This window comes from Scomber scombrus, chromosome 24 (assembly GCF_963691925.1).
Source record: "Scomber scombrus chromosome 24, fScoSco1.1, whole genome shotgun sequence".
Lineage (NCBI taxonomy): Eukaryota > Metazoa > Chordata > Actinopteri > Scombriformes > Scombridae > Scomber > Scomber scombrus.
The window spans coordinates 13,111,385-13,139,103 of NC_084993.1; the positions used below are offsets into that span (position 1 = coordinate 13,111,385).

Consider the following 27,719-nt stretch of genomic DNA (forward strand, 5'->3'; position numbering starts at 1 on the left):
CAGCATCAAGACTGCTCTCTACTTTTCCTCTGTCAAAAGTAGCAGCCATTTATAATAAATAACCCAAAAACTTGGCTGAAATTAAAAGCATCCTTAGAACCTTCAGACTAAGAGCTTTTTTACACTTGCACAGTCCTGTCACATTCTAAAGTGGGCTAACCCCGACTTTAGCCCAGGGCTTGCTGGCCCTCCTATGGAGAACGGTTAGGAGTTCACGAGGTTATCCTCTGATAATTGACTTAACACAGGGCTCAAACAGCTTTAAAGTAAACAATGGAGTAGTAATGCGTCATTCTAGGAAGTAAACATTTGCCACCTGTTTCGACAGATATTTAACCCAGAAGTAGTAGAAGTGCAGTGTGAATTGTATAGTCCTGGGCTTTTTTTTTGTTTAACCCTGAGGTAACCATGTGTGTGAAAAGGGGCTAAGTTACCCCAGATTCAACTCTTTACTTTTACATACTTTTCACATTCTGACTCATAATTAGTCTCTACACCAATTCACATTCATAAATTCCCCTTCAGTCAATAATAAATGTTTGATTAGTCCTTCTGCTTGATTAAAACACATTCACAATCACTATTTTATGGTCCAGGAGAACATTTGACAAAACATCAATACAACAACATGTTTGAATGCAGATTTTTGAATTTTTTAAAAAACACATTTTTTTTAAAGCACATTTGCATCCACAAAAATGTGTGTCAGATGCACAAAAACTTAAAACATTATGAATTGTACTGCAATTTGTTTTCACTGTGGGTCACATTAGGAAAAGTCTGACTAAAATAAATGTGTATATGGTGTTTTTACAGCTCTCAAATATAAAAATGGGTCACATTTGACCCTGAACAGTAGGCTATGTAAGGGTTAAGAATATGCTGTGTGAAAAGCCCATGACCAAAATAGTCATTTTATTACTTATGAATTAAATTATAGTTAAAATAAATGATTCCCCTAAGTACTAGTGTAATTAGACCTTCCCCTAATTGTTTTTATATGACTTTTATTACGATTTAGCGCTTGCCAATTAGGATCCTATTTCGAAAGTCTTAACCGGAAACGCCTCTGTTAATTGTCTCTCGTTTATCGCTCTTGCTCCTGGCTCAGATAGCGATCAGCAGTTGGCTTTGGCAGGACAGCCGGGACCAAGCACCGAGTTATACCCCACTGTCTGTGACACACTGACGGGAAAACTGCGTGAATGTGAGAAGGATAGTTAAGGATAGTGTTAGTGCGAAGGCTTTAAGTTAGAGAAGTGGAGCCTCTCTCCTGCAGGACAGTCTTAATGTTCTTACCTGCTGCCGGGACTTGAAACTCCAGCTTTATCTCACCACCGCGCAGGATGAGACGTGGAGACGAGGAACACCACTCGGACATCACGTTACCGTTTGTGCCGTGATATTTGATTTTGATTTGACCATGGAGGAGAAGTTCAACAGACTCATCTTCGTCCCCATCGCGGCGGTGCTGTTCTTAATGATCGGCTACCAGTACGTGTGCCCGGCGGACAGCAACACCTGCTACTTCTCAGGTGAAGAGAAAGCAGGGCTCTCCCAGCGGTACTCAGCGGGGTTTGAGTTACTTTACACGGAGCCTGAGGTGGATGAGGACCTTCCCTCCAAAATCACATCCAAATTTAACTTCACGGAGCGGGACCTGGACAGACACGCAGAGTTCAACATCCGAGGAGATGATGTGATGGTGTTCCTCCACATCCAGAAGACAGGCGGGACAACGTTTGGGCGCCACCTGGTTAAAAACATCCAGCTGGAGCAGCCCTGCGATTGCATGCCCGGCCAGAGGAAATGCACCTGTCACCGGCCCGGTAAAGCTGAGTCGTGGCTCTTCTCTCGGTTCTCCACCGGCTGGAGTTGCGGCTTGCACGCGGACTGGACCGAGCTCTCGAGCTGTGTACCTGGGGTGATGAACAAGAGAGACAAGAAGAGTGCGCCAAAGAGCAAAAGGTGAGATATGCAGGACAGGTGTGGTTCATAAATGAAAAAAGAAAGAAAGAATAAAAGCATCACTAATTCACTCATTCATCCCCCACACACACACACACACACAGAGCCAGTCAGTTTCATCCTTTCATCCTCGTTTAATCAGTTTAAGCTTATAACTCACTTGTGCATACAACCATTTATTAGCTTATTCACTCACTCATTCATATTAATAACTGATTAATTAATTGCTCACAGACTCATTTTCTTAATATCAAGTCTAATTTATTTGTTAATTTACTCATTTGTTCACTTATTAATTCATTGATTGATCGGGTTGCTCACAGACTTATTCCTAGATATCAAATCTAATGTATTAATTCACTCATTCATTCACTCACTCACTTGTCACTCGCAAACTCATACTGCTATTTATTAATCTGCCAGTACAGGCAGCAGACAGTTAATCAAGTGTATAAATGAGTGAATGAATGAGCAAATAAATGAGTGTGTGTGTGTGTGTGTGTGTTTGGAGGGGGGGGGGGACGACGACGACGGCTTATTAACTCACACATTCTTCATTTTATTGATTCACTCTTTCATTTACTATGATGTCACTCATTCATTTACTCACTCGCTCCTTTAATAAGCCAATAACTGAAATGAACTGAAGGTAAAGGAATTGAATGAATGAGCAAATGAATGAGTGATTAAATTATTCACTCACTCACAATTTTCATTTCACTAATTCACTCCTTCATAGACTCTATTACTTAATATGGTTGCTCATTTCTTCACATAATGAACTAATTTATAAACTGACTCCTTCATTAAGCCAGTAAAAGAAAGGGAATTAGGTTAAAGTGAATGAATGAGTAAAGTAAACTAAGAGTGGAAATAACTCACTCATACTAATTCACCCATTAATTCATTCATTTCTACAAGTGTGTTAACTATAGAGCAGACACACAAGTTAATGAAGAATAAAGGAGTGATTGAGTGAGTGACTTAGCATTGAGTGGGTAAGTGTAAATGTCTCATTCACTCACTCATTTCACTGATTCACTTGATCACAGACTGATTTACTCAATATTGTCACTTGCTTAACGCTTATATTTTAACTCATTGTGCCACTTGCTGCCTGAGACTGACACTGTTGAGCGAGGAGTGAATGAATGAATAAATGAATGAATGAAAAAGCAAACCAGTCAAATGAGCCACATTAGCAAAGGAGCAAATTAAAAGTGAAAACAAGTAACACACAGGTACAAAATAAGTGTTAATCAATTAGAAACTCGTTAATTTATTTATGAATAAATTGTGAGAGTGAACAAACACAATCTTGTGTGTAATAGAAATTATTACGTAATTAATTGATTCGTTAATTGGAAATGAATCAATAACAGACATTTTTTTAAAGCATTGTGTGATTGTTCGAGCATTTATTGACCAAAAAAAACCAAAGCAATAACAGTATTTTCTGGTTCTTTAAGTTTTATATAATTATAAATTGATTATCTATAAGTTTTGGATGCTGGTTGGATAGAACAGGCAATTTAAAGAAAGCACTTTGAGAATGTAGAGCAAGCTTTTCCTCAAAAAAATAATCATTATTAGCAGCCTGATGGATGTTTTTGAGCCTGCATCAGTACACTGAGGTTGCTTACCTAGAGGCACTAAGTCAAAGGTAACCACTTTTTTTTTTATCTCTGTAGGTTGTGACACCATTTCCCCCCCAGAGCTTCACTTGACTAACGTGTGCCCTTATTGGCATGTATAACATAGGGCATAGGGCTGCTACAGCTGGGGTGTTAACATGAGCACCACACGGTATGTCAACACCAGCAGCAGCAGCACTTTGAGGCAGACAGGCCGTTTCCTCGTCGGAAGGTCTGTTTCAATTTCCTGTAATTACAGCAGTAACGCAGCAAAGCTTAAGGGAGTAAATCACTTAAGCTGGCCAGGGTCCTCTGAGGTGTGCCGCCTGCGTGTTGAAGCCAATTTGCGGAAGGTTCAGAGAGCAAATCTCCATATGTTACTGAAAGCGTTAAAGAGGGTCGACAAGGACGAGGGGGGGGTGCCTTTAAGAATCCAATCCGTTTAAGTCCCCCTTCACTCACTTCCTGCAGTTGAATGTTTGCAGAAAGATGCGTTTTTGCATTCATCTGCTGAAGGAAGAAAGTCTCTCTGCGCTTAATGAAAATTCGATCTTTTAAAAAGGCGGGCCTACAATGTTTCCCCTATACCTGTACAGGCCTGAGGGGGGCGCCAGACCAATGAGAACCCCTGCCAAGGCAATCAAATATTTTTTTAAGGCACAAACTAACACTAAATATCCATAAATTCAGAAATCAATAGTGTTTAAGTGCGTTTCTGTGCAGCAATGTTTCGAAACCTCGTGTGTCGTTGCCTTGGAAACTGTTGGTAGTGCTCCTTTAGCGAGTTTGTGGTTGAACGAGCGGCAGGAAAGTGACAGGTGAGTGTGAGTAATCAGTCTGGCAGTAAATGTGCAGTACAGACTACTGTGTGTCATTTAATAAAAGCTACAGCTTCTCAAGACAGAGAAAAGTCTCATCTGTTGTTTCCCCAACTGCTGGAAAAGCGACGGGGTTAGCTCTTACGTTAGCCACAAACCGTTAGCCTAACTTGACCAGGCTAACGTAAAGTGGACTGACCTTGAAGGCGGACCAGCGATTCTCATTTTAGTGTCAATCCCAGCTGCTTTTAAACACAGAAAGCCTTCACCTCACCCTCCTTACTAACACCACCTTCCACCTCCACCCAAAAACAGTTAACCTAGCTTAACACTGAACTAGTTGGCTTGAAGCCTCCAGTACACAATCACTGATAATGGACTTTACAGTGAAGTAGGAGACTTCTTGTGTCCAGCAGTTACAACTTTTAAAATTAAACATATCTGCATATTCATAGATTCTGCAATTTTTTTAATAAGAGAGAAGCAGCAGATGTAAATGTAAGGGTTTTAACAACATAATTGTAGTTTATTTGTGTGGGGAAAACACATTAGACACCAAATTGTTAATTACAGTATTTTATATACATCTCAAAAAATGTCCGGAGGGGTCTTTAACTGTCCTCTTTGGCAGCCGTCAGACTTAATTTAAGGCTTTTAAATAGTTTTGTAAAAGGCGCCTCAGAGCCATATCAGTGTGCGTCAACAACACTCCAGTCAACACTTGTCAACTCAATATAATAGTCACTGAAAAATCAGCACTCATTAACATTGGCACTTTGCTCTGTACGAGGCTGATTGCAGACATGAGTTGGTTCCTTTTTTAAAAAAAAATATGGTTCCAAATCTGGGACATGCAGCACTTTCCCTGCTATTAAGTGCCGTTTCCTTTTTTCTTTCTTCTTTTTTTTTTTTTTTTTTAATTAACAATTATTTCGACAAGGAAAGTGTTGATTGGAGTGGCAGGTTTCCACTCAGAGAGCTAATGAGTGGTGAATTAACCCCTTACGGGTGCTGACTTGCAGAATGAGTGTAGTTCACCAGACCAGCATCAGACACGTTACGGATGACAACGCATCAGAGCTGTCTTGAGAAGCACTCGGTGATAATGCGATGCTTCATCGATCCCCGTGGCGAAAATACTCTCCGTGCTCGTCTCTTTCAGCGCAGGGAGGTCAGAGGTCGCCGCATCTCCCGAGCAACAACGCCTGGGATTTCGAGTGTCTCTCTCAAGGACGAATCCGTATCTGCAGTTTTAAATAGCAACTGATGGCAATGTTGCTCATGAAGGTCGTTTTCTGTTGGTTTTGAAGCTTTTACAAGAGAAGTCGTGCGTGCACAGCCGTCACATATGACCAGATGTCGTTTATTTATTTATTTATTTAATTACAGGGAGGTATCAAGTTTGAGCTAAATGCACCGTGACTCATTTCACTCGTTTCATACCCGTGAATTTGTCGGTTAACTTATGAGTCATAACTCATTCAACAGCCGCAAATCTGTCACATGAAGTTCTCATTTCCTGGAGGATAATGCCTGCTTGATTTTCTGTCCACACGCTTCCCAAAAAAAAAAAAAAAAAAAAAATATCGGGGGAACCATTACTCAGCAGCGACCAGCCTTGAAATAGACGAACAATTAAGCGAATCCTCGCTGTCATTTTGAATTAAAACCGCTGAATAAAGATTACACAGGGCTCGTTCTGCACTGGATGATATGTTGCCCTCGAGGTTTCGTGTTTCGGTTTTTATCAGACCTGAAAGGCTCGTGTTCTGTCACTTTGGGCGATGTTGCCCTCCCATGATGGACGGCAGCGGAGGGAGCGGAAGCCGAGTTTGTCCGTGCGTGCGTTCGTGTTATCCAACCGTGTTACTTCCTCAGCTTAATACAATATTTAATGCTACTGTAAGATCACTCTGCTTTGCTAGATTTATTTCTATTCAGCCTTGATCCTGTTGTTCTTAAGAGGTTGAGGGAGGTTAAAGAGTATTAAAGTTATTCCAATACATATATATATAATTAATCCTCAATGCTTTCAACTGTACTCTCTACCTGTTCAGACATTGATTGTGAGAGTATTTCATAAAGCTGCACCCATTTCAGCACTCAAAACACTTATTCCAAGCCTGAGTGCAAAAGACAATCCAACTTAACATTAGCGTGTTGATATTAAAAAGAATGATTCTCATCTCATACGAGTCACATATAGCAGTGGGAGTGCAAACCGACAGGGATCAAACATCACGGGAACAGATGACGCCCACGCTTATCTTAAGGCTACATCCGGGTGTGATGTAGTTTGCAGAGAGACTCTTATCTCATCCTTTTCAGACCACATACTGTTTTATTCTTTTACTCCTGAGCACAAGATAGAACATATGTCTAAATATTCCTCCCCAAAGCAATGGTTGGAAGTGCATTATTTAGTACTTATTGCTCTTAAGCAGAATTTCGAGGTAATTGTACTTAGATGCTACTTTATACTTACATTTCAGATGTCAAATTAGTACTTTTTACTGCGCTACATTTATCCGACAGCTGCTGTTACTAGTTATTTTTCGGATTAAGATGTTACATGATGATAAGATTATAAAATACAATTCATTGCTAGAGATTAAACCAGTTTTTTTCCCCCATATTTTTAAGCCTCTCATCACATTTCAGGTGTGTACGTGTTAGAAACATTCTCTCTCTAAACTTATCATATGGTTTTACTTACAGTCGGAGGCACAGAGAAGTCAAAGGATGTAATATTTCATGAAAAAAAGCAATGACAGAGAAAAAACACCCCCCAGATTTGTTCAGCTGAACTTTCCTCTACTATTAATCATCTGAAGACCCGTCAGATTTATCTTGCGACCCTGTGTAGAGCGCCCGACCCTTAAGTTGGGAACCAGTGGTCTAAAACACAACACTGATGCATCAGTATTAACTATCTAATAATGTCATAAATAATAACAGCCATATTCCTGCAGGAGTACTTAATAAGATAGAGTGTATCTGTGTTCACCGCCTGCTGCTGCCTCATTCCCCTACTTTCTATCTCCTGTTGAAATAAATTCGGGTCTCGGGGGGGGGGATGTGAAATGAGGTGAAGTGTGACTAAAAATTGTACACTGAATATACAGAATATTTCAAGGATTTTTCACAATCTACAATCACTATCTCATGTCAGATGACTTCTACCTGCATTCACCTTACCACTGTACTTCAGGAAATCATTAAGTGTCCTTAATATTTGGCACATTTGGTGCATGTTGGCTAGCCGGTCTGCACTGAATACAGAGGCACCATCTGTCTGCTTCTGAGCGCTTCGTAGTCACCTTGGAATCACCTCTCTCCTACACATCCCCATCAGTGCAACAACTAACAAACACCGGCGAATGCATAAACTCGAGCGTGATAATACAAACAAATATATTTCTCACATTATCTGGGCTGTAATTGCAGGTTTGTGACATATGTGCACCGTATTAAAAAGTTTCCTTAACCTTCATGTCGTCCTCCCGGGTCAAATTGACCCCGTCTGTTTTGACTGTTGGCTCCCTTCCTTCCTTCCCTCTGTCCTTCCTTCCTCCCTCCTTCTCTCTTTCCTCCCTCTCTCTTTCCTCCCTTCCTTCTTTCCTCCCTCCATCCACCTTTCTTCCTTCCTTCTTTCCTTCTTCCCTCCTTCTCTCTTTATTTCCTCCCCCTACCTTCCTCCCTTCCTTCTTTCCTCTATCCTTCTTTCCTTTCTCCGTCCTTCCTCCCTTCCTTCCATCCTTCCATCCTTTCCTCCCTTCCTCTCTCCTTTCCTTCCTCCCTTCCTTCTTTCCTTCCCTCCTTCCGTCCTCCCTCCCTTCCTTCCTTCCTTGACTCAAGGACAACAGGAGGGTTAAAGTAGAAAAATGCACCAGAACATGAAGTAAGAATATTAGAAAATGAGCACTAATTTGTTCTTTAGTTACCAGGAGAGTTGGCATAGCAACCAGTACCAGTTTTGTTAAAGCGCTTTATGGGAATTAGCAGCATCTTTAGAATATATTTATAAAATATGAGCATTTTAGTGAGTTGAGTTTATCAGGAGGAGTTTATATAATTCACCTCCTGTACTTTTTTTCCCCCTTTACTTGCTTCTCAACCTACATCCGTGCATCCGCCCTCCAATTTCCCCTTCTAACACATAAACTTCACTCACTAATACACAAGCAGTTTGAGTAGTTTTTGATGGGCAACTCCGCTGGTCAAAGGCTCCTGCGGGGCTTTGCTCGCAGCGTGTGGCTACAGCACTCACGTCGCATCGGGCTACAATAAACTGCTGTGAGGCCAGACGTCACAGCCGCTTCAATTGCCAGGCTGCCCCCCCGCCCGCCCCCTCATCCCCCGTTCGTCCTCGGCAGCCGGGCTCACACTGTGCAGTCAGAGAGTGTAACCTTATTACTGACCTCATTATTTCAGATTAGAGCAAAGAAAGCAGGCTGGCTATAACACAGAGCAGCCTGTGTCTAATTAGCCCAGTTCATTCTGGACACAGTTAAGGTGGTTTTAGCTATTAATTTGGCAATGGCACCCTTAGCACTGATGAGGATAATGGCACTATAGGTTTGAAAATGTGCAGGGAGTTAACAGGGTTTAGTTGCCAAGAAGGGAAGTGGAAAAAAAGAGGAAATCAACCTTTATGTAAATTTTCTAGATACATATTGGAGTTTTTTTTTTTCTTCTAAACCGTGTTTCACTTTAAATATCCAGACTATATAAGGAAAAACATCTGGTAGCAAGTTTTTTTTGACATTAATCTCCCCTTGCAGTTACAGCGATTCAGTTTAAATCCTCAGCTAAAGAGAGCCATATGCACAGAGATTTCATAGAGGCATGTACAGTATATTATCGAGAAAAAAAAAAGTGTTGAGTTTGAAGCAGAGTGTTTCTTAAATGCTTTAGGCGTAATGCTGCCCTTTAACTGTCAACATTGCTTTTGACTGTAATGTCAGTCTTGAAGCTTACACATCAAGTTATTTCAAGCTGCTGACAACCGCACATTGTTGCTAAGATTCAATGTGACAAGAACGCTGATTGTTAAAAAAAGAAAGATGTGTGACCTTCAGTAGCCAGGAATCCTACCAAATGCACCCAGTGGATTTGTGAGGCCTTAAAAGGAAGATGAAAACAGGGTTGGAGCCAGAGTGCGCTATTGCGACAAATGTTCCATCACTATGACCTTCTACACCCAATTGTCCGCCATAAAATCAACTGCAGAGGCTTCTAGTTTAGATTTTTTTAAAGGCTGTATTAACATTTAATTTTTGAATTAGACAAACTACAAAATTAAACTATTATCTGGTAGACCTGCCACAAGCCAGGTTCAATCTATATTCCAGTCATGACCTGTTTTAAACCTGCAGTGCCGAATTATTGTCTCCCCCTACTGGCACTGTGAGTAATTACACAAACGCTGTTAACGTTATCCCCGTAGACCAATAATGCATTTTACGTGAACCGGTCCCCACCCTGGTGACACGATGCAGTTGGGGTGAACTGAGGACAGTCAACCCTGGTTAACAGTCCAAACCAATCATTGCTGGTTGACATAAAACGCCAGCTCGGGACAGTCACAACAGACACTAGATTAAAAAACTCTGGTATAAATTCAATTCAATTCTGTTTCTTATCATACAGAGCAGAGCAACATATAATGAAATTAGCAGTGTCATCAAAGCAGTACAGTACAAAAAGTGCAATTTAAAAAAGACAAGAATAAAAATATAAACAAGACATTATATAGTAACTAGGTTAATGCACCCAACCTCCCCACCCACACACGCAGCAGTTTTAGAGACAGTCCATTCAGCTTTAAGACATATACACATCCTCTGCATTGAGTCATAAATTGTGTATTTTAATTTAAAAAAGTTAAATTACAGTCTCAAAAATCCTTCACATTACATCAGCTCCCTCATTGAAAAAACTGAATCTATGAATTTGTCAGTATTGGTTATTTAAAAACAATAGTTGTGATGTCACAAATCATGATTGGAGGTACTCGACTTAAACTCAGATTTAAACTGTCAAACTCTGCACATGCTGTACGTCATTGTGCACAGTGAAGAACAGGAAGCCTGCTAGTTAGCTCTCTGCACACGTCATTTTTTCAGCCCTGTACATTATAGCTAGATTACTGTCACGCACTGACCGACAGCTAATGCAGATAGTAATCAGATATCTGATATCAATAATTCAGTTGTCGGATGTGTCCTATCAGAAGTCTGTTAAAATCTATTACATGTAATGCCATTATTGACTTTTCAGATTTGAACAATAGAAAGGTCATTTTAGGTATCACAGTAAAGAAGTGGAGGTCTGCTTTTCTAGATATAGATGTATGACAGATTTATACTGCAACTGATATGTCAGTGTTGCAGTTAAGCCATGATGAAAGAGCTGTACTTTTTCACACTATTTTCCATCCATTCCAAGTTATTATAATCAAAATTAGTTGTCTTTTGAACACGAATTCTTGTTTTTCAGTATTTTGTAGGACTCTGTACGTGTGCAGTTCTCATAGGGTAGCTTATGGTCTCTCTCGGTCGGAGCAGCGACTCCCTCGAAAAGTACTCATACGAGCTTTTGACTTCCACCTAGACAACGCCGGCTCAAAAGACAAAAGATCTATTCGTGAGTTGGATTCTCACCCATTGTTTTGTTTAGGAGACAGTTTGCATTTCAGGTTTCGATTAGTCACTTCATGTGGGTGGAAAGGTATGTACCGTACCTAACACCTGGTTTATTCTTGGTATAAAGAGGGTAAATATACAGGGTCCTGTGGGAGATCCTAAGCTGCAGCTCGGTGTCGTGATGCGGACAGACAAAGCGAGAGGTGGGCTCATTTGAAGGTATACGTTACAGTATGTCTTTTCACACGTATGACACAACAGACCCTCGCCAGCCTGCCGATGACGTCTGGCCGAATTAAAAAAACACCACCTTTTGCGTGTCTAGGCATATGGTAATATACGCCACAGTCTGCAGCGACAAACCGTGACCAACGTGACCTTGATCATATGCCTTGCAGCACAATTGTGATAATATTAGCAATTAGGCCCAACTGAGAGCTGAATGACCTCTGACCTCCCTGTGGAGGGAGGCAAGCAAAAGAGGGAATTTGCGGTTTATGAAAGATTAATAATGAGAGAAAAGTGACTCTGACCCTAAGGCAACAGAGAAAGCAATTTTTTCTCTTTGTTGATTTGGAGTCTGATTTTCATAGTTTTTATACCACCAGTTCCCTATTTAATACATTATAGCACTAGATACACTCTTTCTTGTTGGCTTCTTTTTGCTGTTTTTTAAAATCTCATATCTCAAATAAAACATCATTAAAACACCCATATTTAAAGTATGCATTTCAACTTAAAACATAACTAGTGTGTGTGGCTTCCACGGTGCCTCATTTGTACGTGACATTGGACAAAAGTATCTGCCAAATGAATAAATGTAAAAATGTAAATGTAACCCAAATACAGCAGATTCATGGCCGCGCAGATTAAAGTACTTGTGTGATGAATGATAATAAACTGATAATCATTTCTAATACATTGTTCTGCCGGCACTAGTGGATTCTGATGTCATGTTTTACTGCATGTGATGACACACTTTCACAGTTGGTGGGGAAATTCCCCCTAAAAATTCCTGCTAGTAATTATCAGAGGCAGGTTGATGTGAACACATTCTGTACTGAGCTGTATATCTGAGCATGCAGCCAATATTTGTGAGCGAAAATACATGTGAGGAAAACACATGAGGTTGTTTTTAGTTAAAATGAATACCCAGATCTGCCATTCTGATTTTCCATAGTCTGATTTTCCAATAATTTCTATTCTGTTCACACATCTAATGCATGTCTATCTATCCTGGAAGAAGGATTCCTCCCCAGTTTCTTTTTACTTTTCTCTTTCTGAGGTTCCTTCCTTTTTATTACACTTTAAAAGTTTTTTTAAAGACGTTTTTTCCTTAAACAGATTGTGAAATTCTTTGAGGTAAATTTATAATTTGGGACTTTTGGCTTTATAAATACAATTGACTTGGATGTTAAGTAGTGGCAAATAAAACACGGTGAAAGGCCTATAGAGGCCCATTTACACCACATGGAAAAAAAATCCACCACCCAAGTTTTTTCATTATTACAGTTTTTTCCCCCTCCTCATTATTATTTTGACACTATTTGATAATGATGAGATACTCGAGATACTTCAAGTATCTTATCATTATGACTAGTTGAGTAATTTAGTATCATCTCAGAATTATTACATAGTAGTTATTGTTTTCTTTAAGTAATTTGTTCCTTGTAACTCAGTATCTCATATTTATGAGAAATGGGATACTAATGTGAAATGAGATACTAAATCATAATAACAATCTAAAATATCTGCAGATTATAGAAAAAAATCCTTCATATTTTTCTAATGGGCTCCCTAAAGAGAGATTCCATTGAGGTGCTCATTATACACTCACATAATTATATTATATTCCATATCTGCCAAGTCTGTTCCATTATTTACCACTAAATTCTCTGTGGAACTACATAAAGCTGTAAAGTCAAGCAAGTGAAAATATACTGAAAGCAATCTATTGACAAAATGATTTAATAATAATAAGGTGGCCAGGTTAATGATCACCTGATGTATCCTAGTTTAATACATAATTACATTTTGAGTTAAAAAAACAATGATTAAAAGAAATGATTGTATTTTAGAATATAGGATCAGCTTAAATAAATAAATCCTGCTGTTTCTCTTAAATCAAACCCCTCAGTAAACTCCCTTTATGACAGTGAACACCGTGTTGTATTCTTGTGAGAAATGTGAGATATTCAGAGGATCTTGGTAATCTCCACACTCCTTAGGGGGATTAGGGGCAGTCGAAGACAGGTTTTATTATACGGGGGGGAGGAGGAAGGAGGGGGGCTTAATCCAGAAGTCCAGATTTATACAGGAACCTGTCGACTGGATTGAGGATTTCTTCTTTCCAAAACAATGTGTGTGGATTTTTGCTCCAAGATGAGAAGAAAAAAAAATCACAGCCAGGAAGTCTCTGGTTGACAGATCATTATGTGCTATCCATCAAAACGCCTCACAGCTTCTATTTTGTGCCGTCAGACTTTATGTAGGATGGATGACAGATAAATCATTATGGAATGATACTGTTCAGTTGTATGGAAACTGCAACAGATTCAACAAAATCCTGCATCTCTCCTTATTTCTAGGTGAGCATAATCTAACTGTGTGATCTAACATATTCTCATGAATTTAAATCTTCTCTTCTTTTTTTTTTTTAGAGAGCAAACATTTATGGAAGGGTATATCTGTAATTCACCTTTTCGAAAACTGATGCTGCAAGAAAACATACAGCACGATGTCGGAAGCTGTCTCCACATATTGCTTAAAAATGCTTTTAAGAAATTCCTCGGTTGTTTCGTGTGGGTAGATGTGACCTTTGCAGAGTGCAGTGGCCCATTTATCCCTTCCATATCTACAAGCTCATAGAGGACGGACTGACACCTCACAAAGCTGCAAAGAATTAAGATGTCAAGCAAAGGTTAAGGTTAAGACGCTAAAGCTACTAAAGCTGCACACGCCAGGTTGTTGTGTGCACAGATGTCCTCAACACTGTGCTTGTCGTGGGTGTTGTTTAAAAACCAAATGAACTCTGGGAACTCTGCTGAAATGTAGCTACCTGAAATGCAGCCAAATTTTCGAAATAAATACAGATGGATGATTCCGTCCCCAGAACAAGATTTTCTCGATGCAAAGATGACAACTCATTCGATATTTTCATTTAGTGTCCAACCCTGAAATACTCTGCATAATTTAATTTGTGTTAGTGTATGTTGGCTGTATCTCCTCACATAGTCTATCACCTAGTTTTCAGCAAAAACCACATCTCAACACCCTCGCTTGTCCGGACACCTCATCCTTCTAGAAGAGTACTCGGTTCCCTTCGTCTCCACACCGGCATCCCTGGGGCTTTCGCCTTATCGCCCAAAATAGCATCTCATATCTGCGACCAATGAAGATCACAGTGCCGCAATAGTCTTTCCTAGCTCATCGTTTCTCTCCTCACTCTCTCCTTCTCAATATCTACCTCTGAGGGATTAATCAAGTCATGTTACCTGCCAATATTCCCTACAGCTGGGTTATATTTTGAAGGGGTGCAATTGATGGACCCTTTAGGGCTGAAGTGAATTGAATTGTGTTGTTGTTTGTGTGTGTGTCACAGGCATTTCAGACTTAAGACCAATTTAATTGGGGACAGCTTGTCCAATTGGGGAGAAAAGCTGTGTTCCCAATTGGGAAAAAGCTGATTTTGGGGTCAGTGGTTAAGACTAGAGTTAGGGTAAGTCTCCAGGAAATTAATGTAAGTCTATGTCCCCAAAAAGTGGCCTAGGATAATGGGTGTATGTGTGTGTTCGTTTTTGTTACTTCATTGGTATAAACACCAACCTTGTCCCTTGTCTTCTTATGGGGACCAAAGTCTGGTCTAAATGCGGCTAAAAGTCATTTTTGAGGTCCTGATTAAGGTTAGGGTTAGGTTTGAAGTGGTTATGGTTAGGTGTGGATTGGTTATCGGTAGGGTTAGGTTTGAAGTGGTTATGGTTAGGTGTGAACTGGTTATCGGTAGGGTTAGGTTTGAAGTGGTTATGGTTAGGTGTGAATTGGTTATCGGTAGGGTTAGGTTTGAAGTGGTAATGGTTCGGTGTGGATTGGTTATCGGTAGGGTTAGGTTTGAAGTGGTCATGGTTAGGTGTGGATTGGTTATCGGTAGGGTTAGGTTTGAAGTGGTTATGGTTAGGTGTGGATTGGTTATCGGTAGGGTTAGGGTTGAAGTGGTTATGGTTCGGTGTGGATTGGTTATCGGTAGGGTTAGGTTTGAAGTGGTCATGGTTAGGTGTGGATTGGTTATCGGTAGGGTTAGGTTTGAAGTGGTTATGGTTAGGTGTGGATTGGTTATCGGTAGGGTTAGGGTTGAAGTGGTTATGGTTAGGTGTGGATTGGTTATCGGTAGGGTTAGGGTTGAAGTGGTTATGGTTAGGTTTGAATTGGTTATTGTTATGGTTATGGTTAGGGTTAGGCGTGAATTGGTTATCGGTAGGGTTAGGGTTTGGGTTAGGCTGTCCACAATAAATGGAAGTCATTACAATGGCTTAACAAGGATAGCCCTGCAAACTTGTGTGTGCGTTCGCATGTTGGATGGCAAACCCACTGTGCACAGATGGGGACTGAGATCATTTTTCCAGTAATTGACACACAAAGATTAAATTAGTACAAGAGAGAGAATCAGATGAGTGAAAACGGATGCCGCTTGACCTCTTGGTCTGGAGCCTGATGTGATGAGACTCTCCCGGTCTCTATGCAACTGAGCAGCGCCGCTCGGTCATCTTGATAGCATCCCTGTTAACATGCAGACCTGCTGCGGTTGAATCTGTAGCCTCTGACACTCCTTTTTCATCCATCCTAATGCCAGTCTCATTTACTTTTTTGGACTGTGTGTCCCTCTGCTGTGTTTTATAGCTCTTAACATTTGTTACCCCTGCTCCTCTGTAGTCATCCATTCACCCACAGTCAAGTTGGCAAAACTGAAAATTTAGTCTGGCTAATATTTTATCTGCTTCAGCAAGTGCAGTGTTATCCAAAGAATTCTTCCTGGTGTAAAGGCTGGATGTTCTCCCAGAGGAGAGGCTCATTCACTATTTCCCCTGTCACTGCAAAAATATATTGAAGATATTTTAGTTTCCTTTCCAGCCTTATTTTGATCTATTTTTTCCTTGTTCTGTTAAAGCCCATGAATTTTCCACAATTTTAGATATTTGTGACCAAATTGAAGATTAAAAAAAGCATTCTCAGTCACTATATAACTAGATTTGATATTTCAGAAGTCAAAAACTAATCTGTTTTATCAGGACTGTGTGGATGTGGTGTTATCACATTTGGCAGTGGTCTGGCAACATTAGCAAACCAAGCCACTGTCTATCTTCACATTTTGACATTTCACATTGACATTTTGAAATATTTCATAATTCTGACTGGTGCACAGAAATGTGACACCCTTGAGCCATACCTACCTCAAACCAGAGAAAAGAGCAGACCAACAAACAAAATCTCATGAAATAACTTTCTTCCATTTCTCATAAGAAGCTGGTTAATAAAATATACACGTTTTTCAAGGATTCAGGTAAATACTTAAATGTAACAAGACATCAAAATACTTTTCCAAGTATTAAATCTGCTTTTATATAATTTTTTGGCCAGTTGAGGGCAGCACAAAAGGCTGTAAACATAACTCGGATAACATTAGGTAGGTAAGGTTAGCAAGTGGCTAATGTGTTAGCAAAGAGTTGCTTCTTCACACATCCAGCTGATAGCTGTAACACCATTAGCATTCAGTTGGAGTTGTTTTGCTTTCATCTGATGAATGTACAGCTAATAATCAATTTCCCTTTAGCTCTGTTTTATCCCCCTTCTACCAGCTCCTGAGAAAAGAAGAAAATCCACAGTAGCTCTTTAGCTGCTAATTGCTATATAGCTAACTGATATGTCAGTGCTATGAATACAATACTTTTCATACACACATCATTGCTGCATTGTTAATATGGAAATAGGAATGACAATCTTAAAACACTAGATTTAAACAGTTAAAATATAATTATACAAAGCTTTTTTTTAAAAGGTAGAGGTGGCTATGGTTGTAAACAGAAACAGATGATATTCACATCTGGAAGGTGGGATGATTACTAATTACACAACAACATATGCAAGCTGCTTCAAACACAGCAAATCACAAAAATACTTTCCAGTGGAACCTTTGAATAACAACAAAAAAGGATCTAACATATCTGCAGTTGAAAACCAAGGCTGCATTAGTACTCCCAGGGGCCCCCGCGCGCTGAAGTTCATGTCCTCCAAACAGCTTTTATTTTATTCTGATTGGATAAGGCTGCTGTGGAGCCTTGTAACTACATATTTTCTTTTGGACATATTAGGTTTCCGATAGTGATTATCACCATTATTTTTCATCTTCAAAAGAATTTGTTAAGCTTTGTGTCATATTTCTGTGGAGAAAAAAAAAAGTGCACACATTTTTTTCCTCCTATCCTTGAGGGCCTCTTTCTGCTCAAGGGCCCCTGGGCATCTGCTCAGATTTCCCGTATCGATCCAACCATGTTGAAATCAATCACTTAGAATATTTCTTTTAAATCAGATTAAATGTGAGATGGATATTTTTAGTGTTATCGAAGCTGCTCTCGTTCTTCCAAGAGAGGGTTCACTCCCCTCTGTTCAATGTGAGAAACAAAGTGCAACTCACACCACGAAAGTTTTCCTGTAGCCGTCATCACAACCAATGGGGATTTTAAAAGTGGTTTTAGGGAGATAAAATTGAACTGTTAAAAACAGCATGTGACTCGAGCCCGAGATTTCTCCCCTCTTGTCAGGCAGACAATCAGTCCCTTTTGTAAGCAGTGGTTAAGAGATCCCTTGTGGGTGCTGAAACACCTTTAAAATGGATTTGCTCCAACGGTGTGAGTTATCAACACTCTGACTTCAGTGTGAAATTGATGTACAGCCCTGTGCTTGTTTTCAAAGTCGCTTTCTTTTCCCCAAACGTGGCCGATAGAAACTTTTTGAAATTCCGCTTCATTGACAGCGCTCATACAGCGGAGCGGTATGAGGTTGAGTTGGAGCAGTGAAACCATTCTTCACAAAAGCCCGGGCTAAAAAGCAGCATGATGCGTTTTCACTTCTTTAAAAATAAACGAAATAAATAACATTATTGTCGATCCACATACTTTTTGTATAGGCTGCTTCTTCAGCGGCGTAAATACTTTCCATCAAGGCTTTTATCATGAGACTGACGGTGTCCTTGATGGTAGTGAGTGAATTAACAAGGCAGATATCGATCTTTTACTGTGAATTTCCTCAGCTTTTTGATGGTGATTTAGCCGGCGAGAGAGAGAGAGACAATCAGGCAGAGGGACCGAGAGAGGCCGATCAATAGTGTTTGCAGGTTTGCTCTGTGGAGAAAGGTGACGGGGCTGCGAGAAGGGCATGAACGAGGAGGCGTTAGATTGATCGGTGGCAAAAAAGCGACAGGCTGATTTAACTTTACCTTTAAAGAACAACCACGCATGATCACACACGCAGTTGTGTTGAGTCAGCATTGAGAGAGTAGCTTCAGCGCCTTGTAGATTCACTCACATCTCTCTGAGAATATTAGATTTTGACTCAATCAATAAGGTATCTTAGAGCACAGAAAATGTTCCCACATGGTCCTGTTAAGGCCTTAAAGACTGAAAAGACATTGAGCACATTAGTAGAAAGCTTCAACACCAGTATGCAATTAGCCGGACTGGATGACAGATGAAGTTTGAGAGAGATGGATGAAGATGAGTTGTTTTAGCTCAGGAACAGTTTGAGGCAAAGATGGTCTCAGCTCTGTTTCCTCTTTTAACATGCAGTGATTTCACTGGAGAATTTAGAAACACAAGCTTCTCTAATCAATATATTTTAAATGCAACTCTGATTAAATGTTGCTTTCCTATAACTAGGGCTGGGTATTGTTTAAAAAATGACGATATCAGTATCAATCCAAGTACCCTTAAAGTGATAGTGATACCATTGAGTACTTCATTCGATATCCATTACACATTTAGTACACTGTCTTTTATCCAGTGTAACAGGCGTGTAGTGTAGACACACTTTAGATCATTTAGGTCACATCTTGGCTGCTAAACTGCTAAGCGCACTAACTCAAGTTCACCACGACTTCACCACCAAAGGCGGGTTGTAGCTGCTGTGGCAGTGGGCCAATCACATGTCGCATTACATCGAAGAACTCTTGCGTTGATTGGCTGTGATCATGTCCATACAAATATTCATATTTTCTAGCTCTGGGTGCTAAAAGGTCGCAGGTATCGTTTGATGTTTCGATACTACTTGGTATCAATTTATTTTGGTTGATACCTTAAAATAAAAAGGTATCAATTACAGATACCTAGCCTTACCAATAACAGTGTCAGAGTCATGGTGGGCAGTTTAAAAGAGAAAGGACCAAAAATTGATTGGGCAGAACCAGAGATTACGCATTCTATTCCATGCATTCTTTTTCCTTGTCAAAACCTGGCACCTACATTACTTATATTGCCGCTTGACTTGATTTACCTTGCTGTACAGATTTGGCAGCATTTCACTTATTGTTATCTCCACACCCCAGATTCTTTTTTTTTTTTTTTTCAGTCCTCAAGTGACATCACATTTGTCAGATTTTGCCCTCTTCCTCAGTAGAGGCAGCACTATTCCAAAACCTCTAAACCGACTTTCAACCCCTTTCTCAGGAGTTGGCGCAGTCCAAATAAAGCTAAAAAGAAAGGTGAATATTGGACTTCCATTCATTGAGTGGACGGGAACACGCCATCAAATGAATGCTAATGTTGCCCCAGCTATCTAATGGGATATGGTAATAGGCTACTAAAACAAAGAAATAAGGATTAAGAAGCTGACACCTTTCATTTTTTGAGTGAAATGTCTCTACTGAAGGCACTTTTAGACATTTGGATCAAAATGTTCCAGCAGAGAACCTCCTACTGGCTGCTTTCTACTTTTAATAAATGTTCGTGACAAATAAAGTGACGCTCTCCATTTCCTCCATGAGAAAAACCTCAGCCGTTCATCCAGCAAGTAATTATTCTTGACCTTCATAATCTGACCCTGCCTCTCTCCCTGACACGAGTAAGAGGAGAGCTTTGACATTTGCTGCTCTTTGTCAATAGGTCAGGATGAAAGCGCAGATGCAAAAAAGGCGGAGTTGCATGGACATTTATTGATCTGGCTGTCTAGCGGTTAGCTGTACAGATAGATGATAGGCACAGGAGGAGGAAGAGACTGAGCTGTTTTCCAGGAAGTACAACAAAAGGGGGCCGCTTTGTGAGGCGCTCGTGTGTGTCCATCCATCTCGAGCTGTCCGTTCAACCCGGCGAATATGGCAGGGTAATTCACTTAGCTTGGCCCATTATCTCTGGGTGGTGTGCCTGTCTGAGGGTGTGTCCTGCCATGATATCACCATGACACTCACTTAAGTATATATCACAGCTGATTGATATCTGCCGTCTAGCAATAATTGCTAAATTGTGGAGCTTTTAAGGCTTCTGGCTGTGCACCCTTTGTCCTGTAACACAACTTCTCTCTCAATTAATCAAATTTCTCAGTTTAGCAGCGTACTCTGAGCAATTACAGCTTCACAGATGCTCTCGTTGTAGAGCTCCAGTTTTTACATGCTTGCTGCACTGCCTTTTATATCTAAAATAAGGCATTTTAACAGAATGCATAGTAGGATTTATATCACCCAACAAAACTCTCGGCTTATTTGCAGCATGAAAATATAACGGCTGAATCCGAAATTTAATGTTCAGTTTCTTTTTCTGTCAGAAAGTGAAAAATTCTGCTAGCAGAGAAGACACATTGAAATCTTTAGTTGTGAGTGAAGGCTTTCATGCCTATACTTTTCCTTTTTAGACACTATCCTTTGTACAAATTCAACCAGGAAGGTGATTTTTTTTTTCTTGAGCGATGAAGGGCCAAAAAGTAAAAAGCATAAGGGCTTCAGTAAAACAGAACTCAGATTCCCAACAATACAAGATAAGGTAGTAGTAAAATGTTATGAAAAACAGGCAGGAAGGAGAAACTAAGGCTGGAACAGTTTGACTGAGGTGGAACGATAGAGAATCTGGTTTTGGAACAATGGCTACATATACTGAGGAGCTAATGAGGTCATTTGGAGAAGGTATGCAGGTGGGTGTGGAGATCAGGTGAGGTGGAAAGGCAGGAACAGACTGGGGATAACTGGGTGAAAGGGAGAAAATGGCAAATTCTGAAATGTAAGATGTTAGGGACCGTGTGAAAATTATTAGTGAGTATTGGGTTATTTATTTTTGCTAATAAATGTCTTACATGATGTCTTATTAGAGTGGCTTGACCCCATCTAATCTTATTCCTCACTACTCTGTCTCTTCACCAAAAAACAACGAAACAACAACAACAACAATTACAACGACACTACAAAAAATGACAACTACACAACAACACTATTATTGCAATAATCTATCTTTTCTTGCCCTCAGCGGCTCAAAGATTGCCCTTTCGGCACACACTTATCCTCAAGTGTTCAAAGAGAAACCGGCTAGGTAGTTTATTAGTCTTCCCACAGACTTTAAGCCCCAGTTCCTCACCGAACTGGTCTAAATCATCCCAGATGATTTTTTAACACAAAAGTACCGACCTGAATTGGATCCGTGCTCAGTCTGGTTCTCTTGGATCTCGTCACTCCGCCTTTCTCTCCAGTCGACCTGGCCTCTCAAGTCCAAACTGTCCTCTTAATAAGAACAGGGCGGAGTGCTTTCAGTAAGGAGTCCCAGACTCCCCCCCCCCGGGGTTCAGGTCGGCACCTGGAGAGAAGCGGAGGTTGTTGAGATCCGGCTCGAAGGACCAAGTATGATAGAAAAATTAAATACAAGACTGAGGCAAAGACCATGTCATAAAAATAGTCACGCTAACCATTCTAACACATACTCTAATAATATAAAAGTACAATCAATGAATATAAGACATTAGTATTACTGGTTATAGGTACATAAAATGAATAAGACTTTTGTATTTTCCCATCATTAATGATGTCTGAATACACATCCATTTGAGCTTATTGTTTATTATTGGGTTGTTTTTTTAAGTTGAATTAATTGAAATTGTTCAAATCTGTTTTCACAGTCTATGTGATCCCCAGAAGCAATGTATGAGTGAAGAAGTACTTATAGGAAGAGTTCAGCATTGGCATTTCTATGAGATCAATAATAACATATTGATCTTGATTACAAGGCATTTACTTTGGACATGTTTAACTCCACCTGAGTAAGACTATTATGAACAGAGTGGGTGTAGATCGTGTTGATAAGAATGTTAATATTGAGGTAAAAGCAGCTAATTAAAACCCTTGTTTGATTCATTTAACATTCTTATAATTGGTTTTCAGTTATATATATGTGTCTATATTTACAGTACAAGTTTCATTTTCCCACTACAACCTTTTAAATCCCATTTATGCTCTGTTTACGCCTGGTTTAAAGAGGCAGAGAATATTCCTTGCAAAATAAACCTTAACATGGTTCAAAAACCTCCATGAAATGACCTCACATGACTTGTACTTCCTGTAAAACAGAATATCTTAAATGCCGACATTTAGGCTTCCTGCTCTAGTGGGCACAAATTAAAATGTCAACCAAAAAACTTTTCACAACTGTTTAAACATCTCTCATCTACCTAATCCCATAAAATAAAATTGTGATTTTTCTCCCAAACTGATATCTTACTGGTATCTTACTCACTTCCTCCCTTCACTATGTCCCACCCTAACATCCTGTTTCAACAGGATATGGATAAAATCAAGGAAGTGAGAGTGTCATCTCATGGGTTCTTTAATGTCAGGCAAGTGGGTCAAAATTCGACTTACCCAAAGTAAAGTAGGTTTTCGTGATGTAGTGTAGCTCGAGTGACGAGGAAGGTGGTAGGCAGGCAGACTCAGGCTGTCGTTTGAATGAGTAAAAACTGATTTATTCAGTCCGGCGTAACACAAAAGAACGTGTGTCCAAAAATGAAAAGACTACAAACAATCAAAAATGATCTGGCTTAACTCAAGATACTCAACTAAGGCATGAACAAGTGCACACAGCTACACCCTCATCCTCTCACCTCCTGTAAACCTACATCTCTCCTCTAAACCAGGCCCTCCACTCAATTAGGCAGAACCATTACTGCAGGTGTGTTTCCTCCCTCCTTCCTCCCCCTCCTCCGCTACTTGTATCAGTCAACACTGTTTACCACCCATCATTCCCAACATTTCCATAAGCCAAAACAAGAATAAATCAAAGACATGAAATCAGCCCTTTAAAATAGTAAAATAAATCCCCCATGCTTAGTCCAACCCACTGACATCACTGGTGTATAAATACAGGAAGTAGTTGGGTGATTCTTTCTTTTGTTTGGTAAGCACATGGTGGATATGATAAGTAACAAAGAAAGACAATGCATAACTAAACCCAATAAAGATGAACCTTAATACATGTCTGTTTTACTTTGACCAAAGGTTTGCTGAATGTAAATTGTAACCAAATATAATGCAAAACAATCAAACCCTGGATAGTATGCATCTGCATATGATTACTGGTAAACTAATGGTTTAAACAAACCAGCACAGTCAAATGAATAAGTTAACTGGTGTTGATGGTGAAAGAAAATTTTGATTATTAGCACTGAAATAACACCTAAGACAAAAGTGAATTGTCCATTTAATCTTTATTTAAGTAAATTAAATAATAACATTATTATTAGTTTCTTTCAAATACTAGTATAGAATTAGTAGTAGTAATTCTCCAGGTGAAATGTATCAGGGTACATCTTGGCTCTGCTTAGTCCAAACCCTCCCTCACCAAATCACACACACACACTCAGGTCCTCACAGTGTGTGTATGTGTATGTAGACAAAGAAAAAAACCCACAAACCATAAGGGACCTGATTTTGGGAGCTCATCCAGCTCCTCATAGCAGCCTTTGCTCATCTTGGGCCAAACTCAGTCCACAGAGAGTTACTCACGAGTAGAAAAATTCAAATGGAAAGAGTGTATGCCAGCAGGGTAACAGGTAGTCAAAGAGGAGGTATCAACAAGTAAGAAGACTATACAGAGGAAAGGAATGCATGCACGTATTGAAAACTGACCATTCATGCTACAGGGTTTTTAAAAAGAGAACCTTCTCAAGCAGCACATCTCTAAAAACGTCCTTGAATATATATTCTTGGTTTTTAGCTCCTGACAGAAAGCTCCAGGAAGTAAACGGCAGCAGAATGAGAGAAATAACACATTCAGCTTTTCACTCGGGTTATTCTATTTGTTGTCAGTCTCTGACACCTTAAAGGTCATGGCGATCTTTGTGCGCAAGATGAACGCTTTCAATTTCCCCTTTTTTTATCTATGTTGTTTTCATTTTGAAAAAACTTTTAGAGAAAAAAATGGCAGAAATTCTCCTCACGCCGACTCCTTCAGTCACCTCGCTGTTACGCCGGTCATCACTGAACTCAATAGATAAGAAAACAGGGGAGCTGTGTTTGGTGGTTGAAAGGTTTTTTTATGCGGCTGGGTTACTGCAATTATTATTATTTTTTTTTTTAAGCGTTATTTGTGGCAGATCAGAGCGATCTAGAAAGGTGTCGAGGACGAAAAAACTCATTATGTGAGGTAGGCAGGAGCAAATTGGTGTGACAAAAACAAAAATAATTTCACATCTGCAGGATATTAAATGCTATACAAGCTCCGTTTGCATTTGCTTCCTGTGATTACTCTCTAACATCCTCAGACACACTCGATGATGTTTTTCCTATAAACCCTAATCACACCTTCATTGCACTTTATATACTTGCAACGCTGTTAGTTCTTCACGCTTATTCTTTTTTTAACTGCAGCAGGATATCAAAAAAAATGATGTATAGTTTCATCCTCCCTCACTGTGCTGAAAGTGTGGCAACTTTGTATCTTTTGACTACAGTTTAAGTTTGTTGGCTGATATAAAATCTGTGTTATTAATGCAAAGGAGCAAACAGTGAATCAATTGTGTCTTAGTAGGTCTAATGCCAGGTTTAGACCCCAACTCACTGTTTTTGCATTGAAATGTAGTTGTGCATAAAACACATGTCGAGGGAAGGATTTTAGATATGCACAAGCCTCATACAGAGACTATTTACAATCATTTTAATAGACACAGTTGCAGGCTGTCCTGACATAATCTTGGCATGGGGACCAAAGAAAAGTGAATCTCAAAAAAACAAGCTTGCTAGTAAGTGTGTTGATGCAGGAGTGGAAACTCAGAGGTTGAAAGGGAAATGTAGTGTGAAGGAAGAGAAGAGACATTTTGGGAATCCTTGTGAAATATTAAATAAGGAGATCGATACTGCTTTCATGTCAGGCCTGCAGGGCTTTAGCTTAGCTTAGCATTAAAAAATAAGAGTGGTTAAAGGAGGATATGTGCGAGACTGTTTGTTGGCCGACTGCAGCAAGTTCCTGGGTCAACCAGACTGCACCAGAGTGAGAAATAATCCAGCACACACCCTCCAGAAAACCACATCATGTCTGTCTTGGCTTGCAGACAGATTTTTTTTACCTTTGGACACAGCCATGCCAGCTGTTTCCCCGATTCTAGTCTTCATGCTAAGTTAAGCTAACATCTCCTGGCTTAAGCTTCATCTCATTCTACTATCATCAAACCATTCCTTAAAGTCACAGAGAAGTTTAATAGACAAGTTAAGACTGTCAACATGTATGCTGGAAAACTCATCGTATGTCTCTTTTATCGCCCCCTGCAGGAATTTCTACTACATCACCATGCTACGCGACCCCGTGTCACGCTACCTCAGTGAGTGGAAGCACGTGCAGCGTGGCGCCACTTGGAAAACCGCCCTCCACATGTGCGACGGTCGCCCGCCCACTCAGGACGAGCTGCCCGCCTGCTACAGCGGTGAAGACTGGACGGGCGTGTCCCTGGCAAACTTCATGAACTGCCCCTCTAACCTCGCCAACAACCGGCAGGTGCGCATGCTGGCAGACCTCAGCCTCGTGGGTTGCTACAACATGTCCTCCATGAGCGAGCTGGAGCGAGGCCACGTGCTGCTCGCCAGCGCCAAGGCCAACCTACGCAACATGGCTTTCTACGGCCTGACGGAGTTCCAACGCAAGACGCAGTACCTGTTCGAGCGGACATTCGGCCTGCGCTTCATCCGGGCCTTCACGCAGATCAACAGCACGCGCGCCGCCAGCGTTGGCATCAGCGAGAAGGTGCGGTGGCGCATCGAGGGGTTGAACGCCCTCGACGTGGAGCTGTACGAGTACGCCAAGGAGCTGTTCCTGCGGCGCTACCAGTACAACCGACAAAGGCAACACCAGGAGGAGCGGCTGAGGAGGCGGCAAGAGAGGCAGCAGAGGCAGAGGATGCACAGGACCTATCTGGCTGAGCTGTGGAGACTAGGAGGAGGAGGAGGAGGAGAGGACGAGGAAGAGGATGAGGAGGAAGAGGTGAAAGTGTTAGAGGTTGTAGCCACCACAGAGGACTACAGCAGCCAGGTGGTGCGGTGGTGAGGAGAAACACAGGAACTAAGAACTCCAATGCACTGACTGACTGCTGTTTGATTCATTGTGCTTTACCCTCCTCCATCCGTCTCCCTCTGTCTCGCCTCCGCTGTGAATCTGCCAAAACCTCCTGCCCCCATCGCCTCATCGCGCTTCGTTGGACTGCCGAATGATGTCTTAATATTTATGATGGATGTAATTGTCATGGCAACCTAAACATTTTGTATTTATGTTGTTTTTTCTTTTCTTCTTAAGGCTAATTTTGGCACTGCAGTTGTGAAACGCATTAATTTATTCATTAGTAAATTCTTTGAATGTTCTCAAAGCAGTGGAAATGTTTCTTAAATTTCGCAAAAAAAAAAAAGAGTAGACCTAAAAAAAAAAAAATCTTCACGATGAAGGCCAATTTTAGGATATTTCCAAAATCCTCTGTGTCATTTTTTGTGATCTAGCGCTGTATTGATCAGTGAAATATTGTAGTTACTCTGTGATGTTTGGCTTCATAAGAATATCAAAGCACAACCTCAGCAATAGTCTGCAGTGTGTTTTCTTTCTGACTGATTAAGCTGCAGTATACAGAAACAATCAAGGCTATTTCTTGAAAAGGAAACGTGTTCAATAAAAATATGCAGCATCCAGTGATGTAAATTTGTCCCCTGATGGACTCTTCTCTGCTAATGCATGTGTCCGTGCACGTGTTCTGATATTGCTCCTTTTCTCACAGCATGTTCTCACCATAAAAAAATCTGAAATCTTCAAGCAGTGTGTGCCAACTTCTCCCATGTCCACGCACTCACTGACACACTGACGTACACCGGTGAGCCTTTTTCTGTCGAGATGGAGAGAGAGAGAGAGAGAGAGAGAGTAGAGTTACAGGCTTGAACGACAGGCTGTCAGAGGCAGTTTCAGCGCTCTTACATCACAGTGAGAGAACATTGGTATTTCCACCATTAGGGCATTGATCACTGGCTCTTTGCTTCCAAATTGATCATTTAAAGTTCAATTGACCATGACTCTGGCGCAGCAGAAAATAGAAGCTTGCTGAATGCTTACATTGCAACATACAGTACTCATCTCTGTGCTCCATTTGCACCCCCAGCAGCAAAACAATCTATT

The 27,719-nt window shown here is 40.5% G+C and overlaps 1 protein-coding gene across 1 annotated transcript; it reads left to right on the top strand.

Moving 5' to 3' along the window:
- Window positions 1-1,297: 1,297 nt before the first annotated feature.
- Window positions 1,298-27,208, top strand: LOC134006655 (heparan-sulfate 6-O-sulfotransferase 3-B-like). The gene is made up of 2 exons (XM_062445604.1): window positions 1,298-1,968; window positions 25,844-27,208. Exons 1-2 carry the CDS (start codon window positions 1,424-1,426, stop codon window positions 26,610-26,612), a joined length of 1,314 nt encoding a protein of 437 aa, XP_062301588.1. The 5' UTR covers window positions 1,298-1,423; the 3' UTR covers window positions 26,613-27,208.
- Window positions 27,209-27,719: the final 511 nt, after the last annotated feature.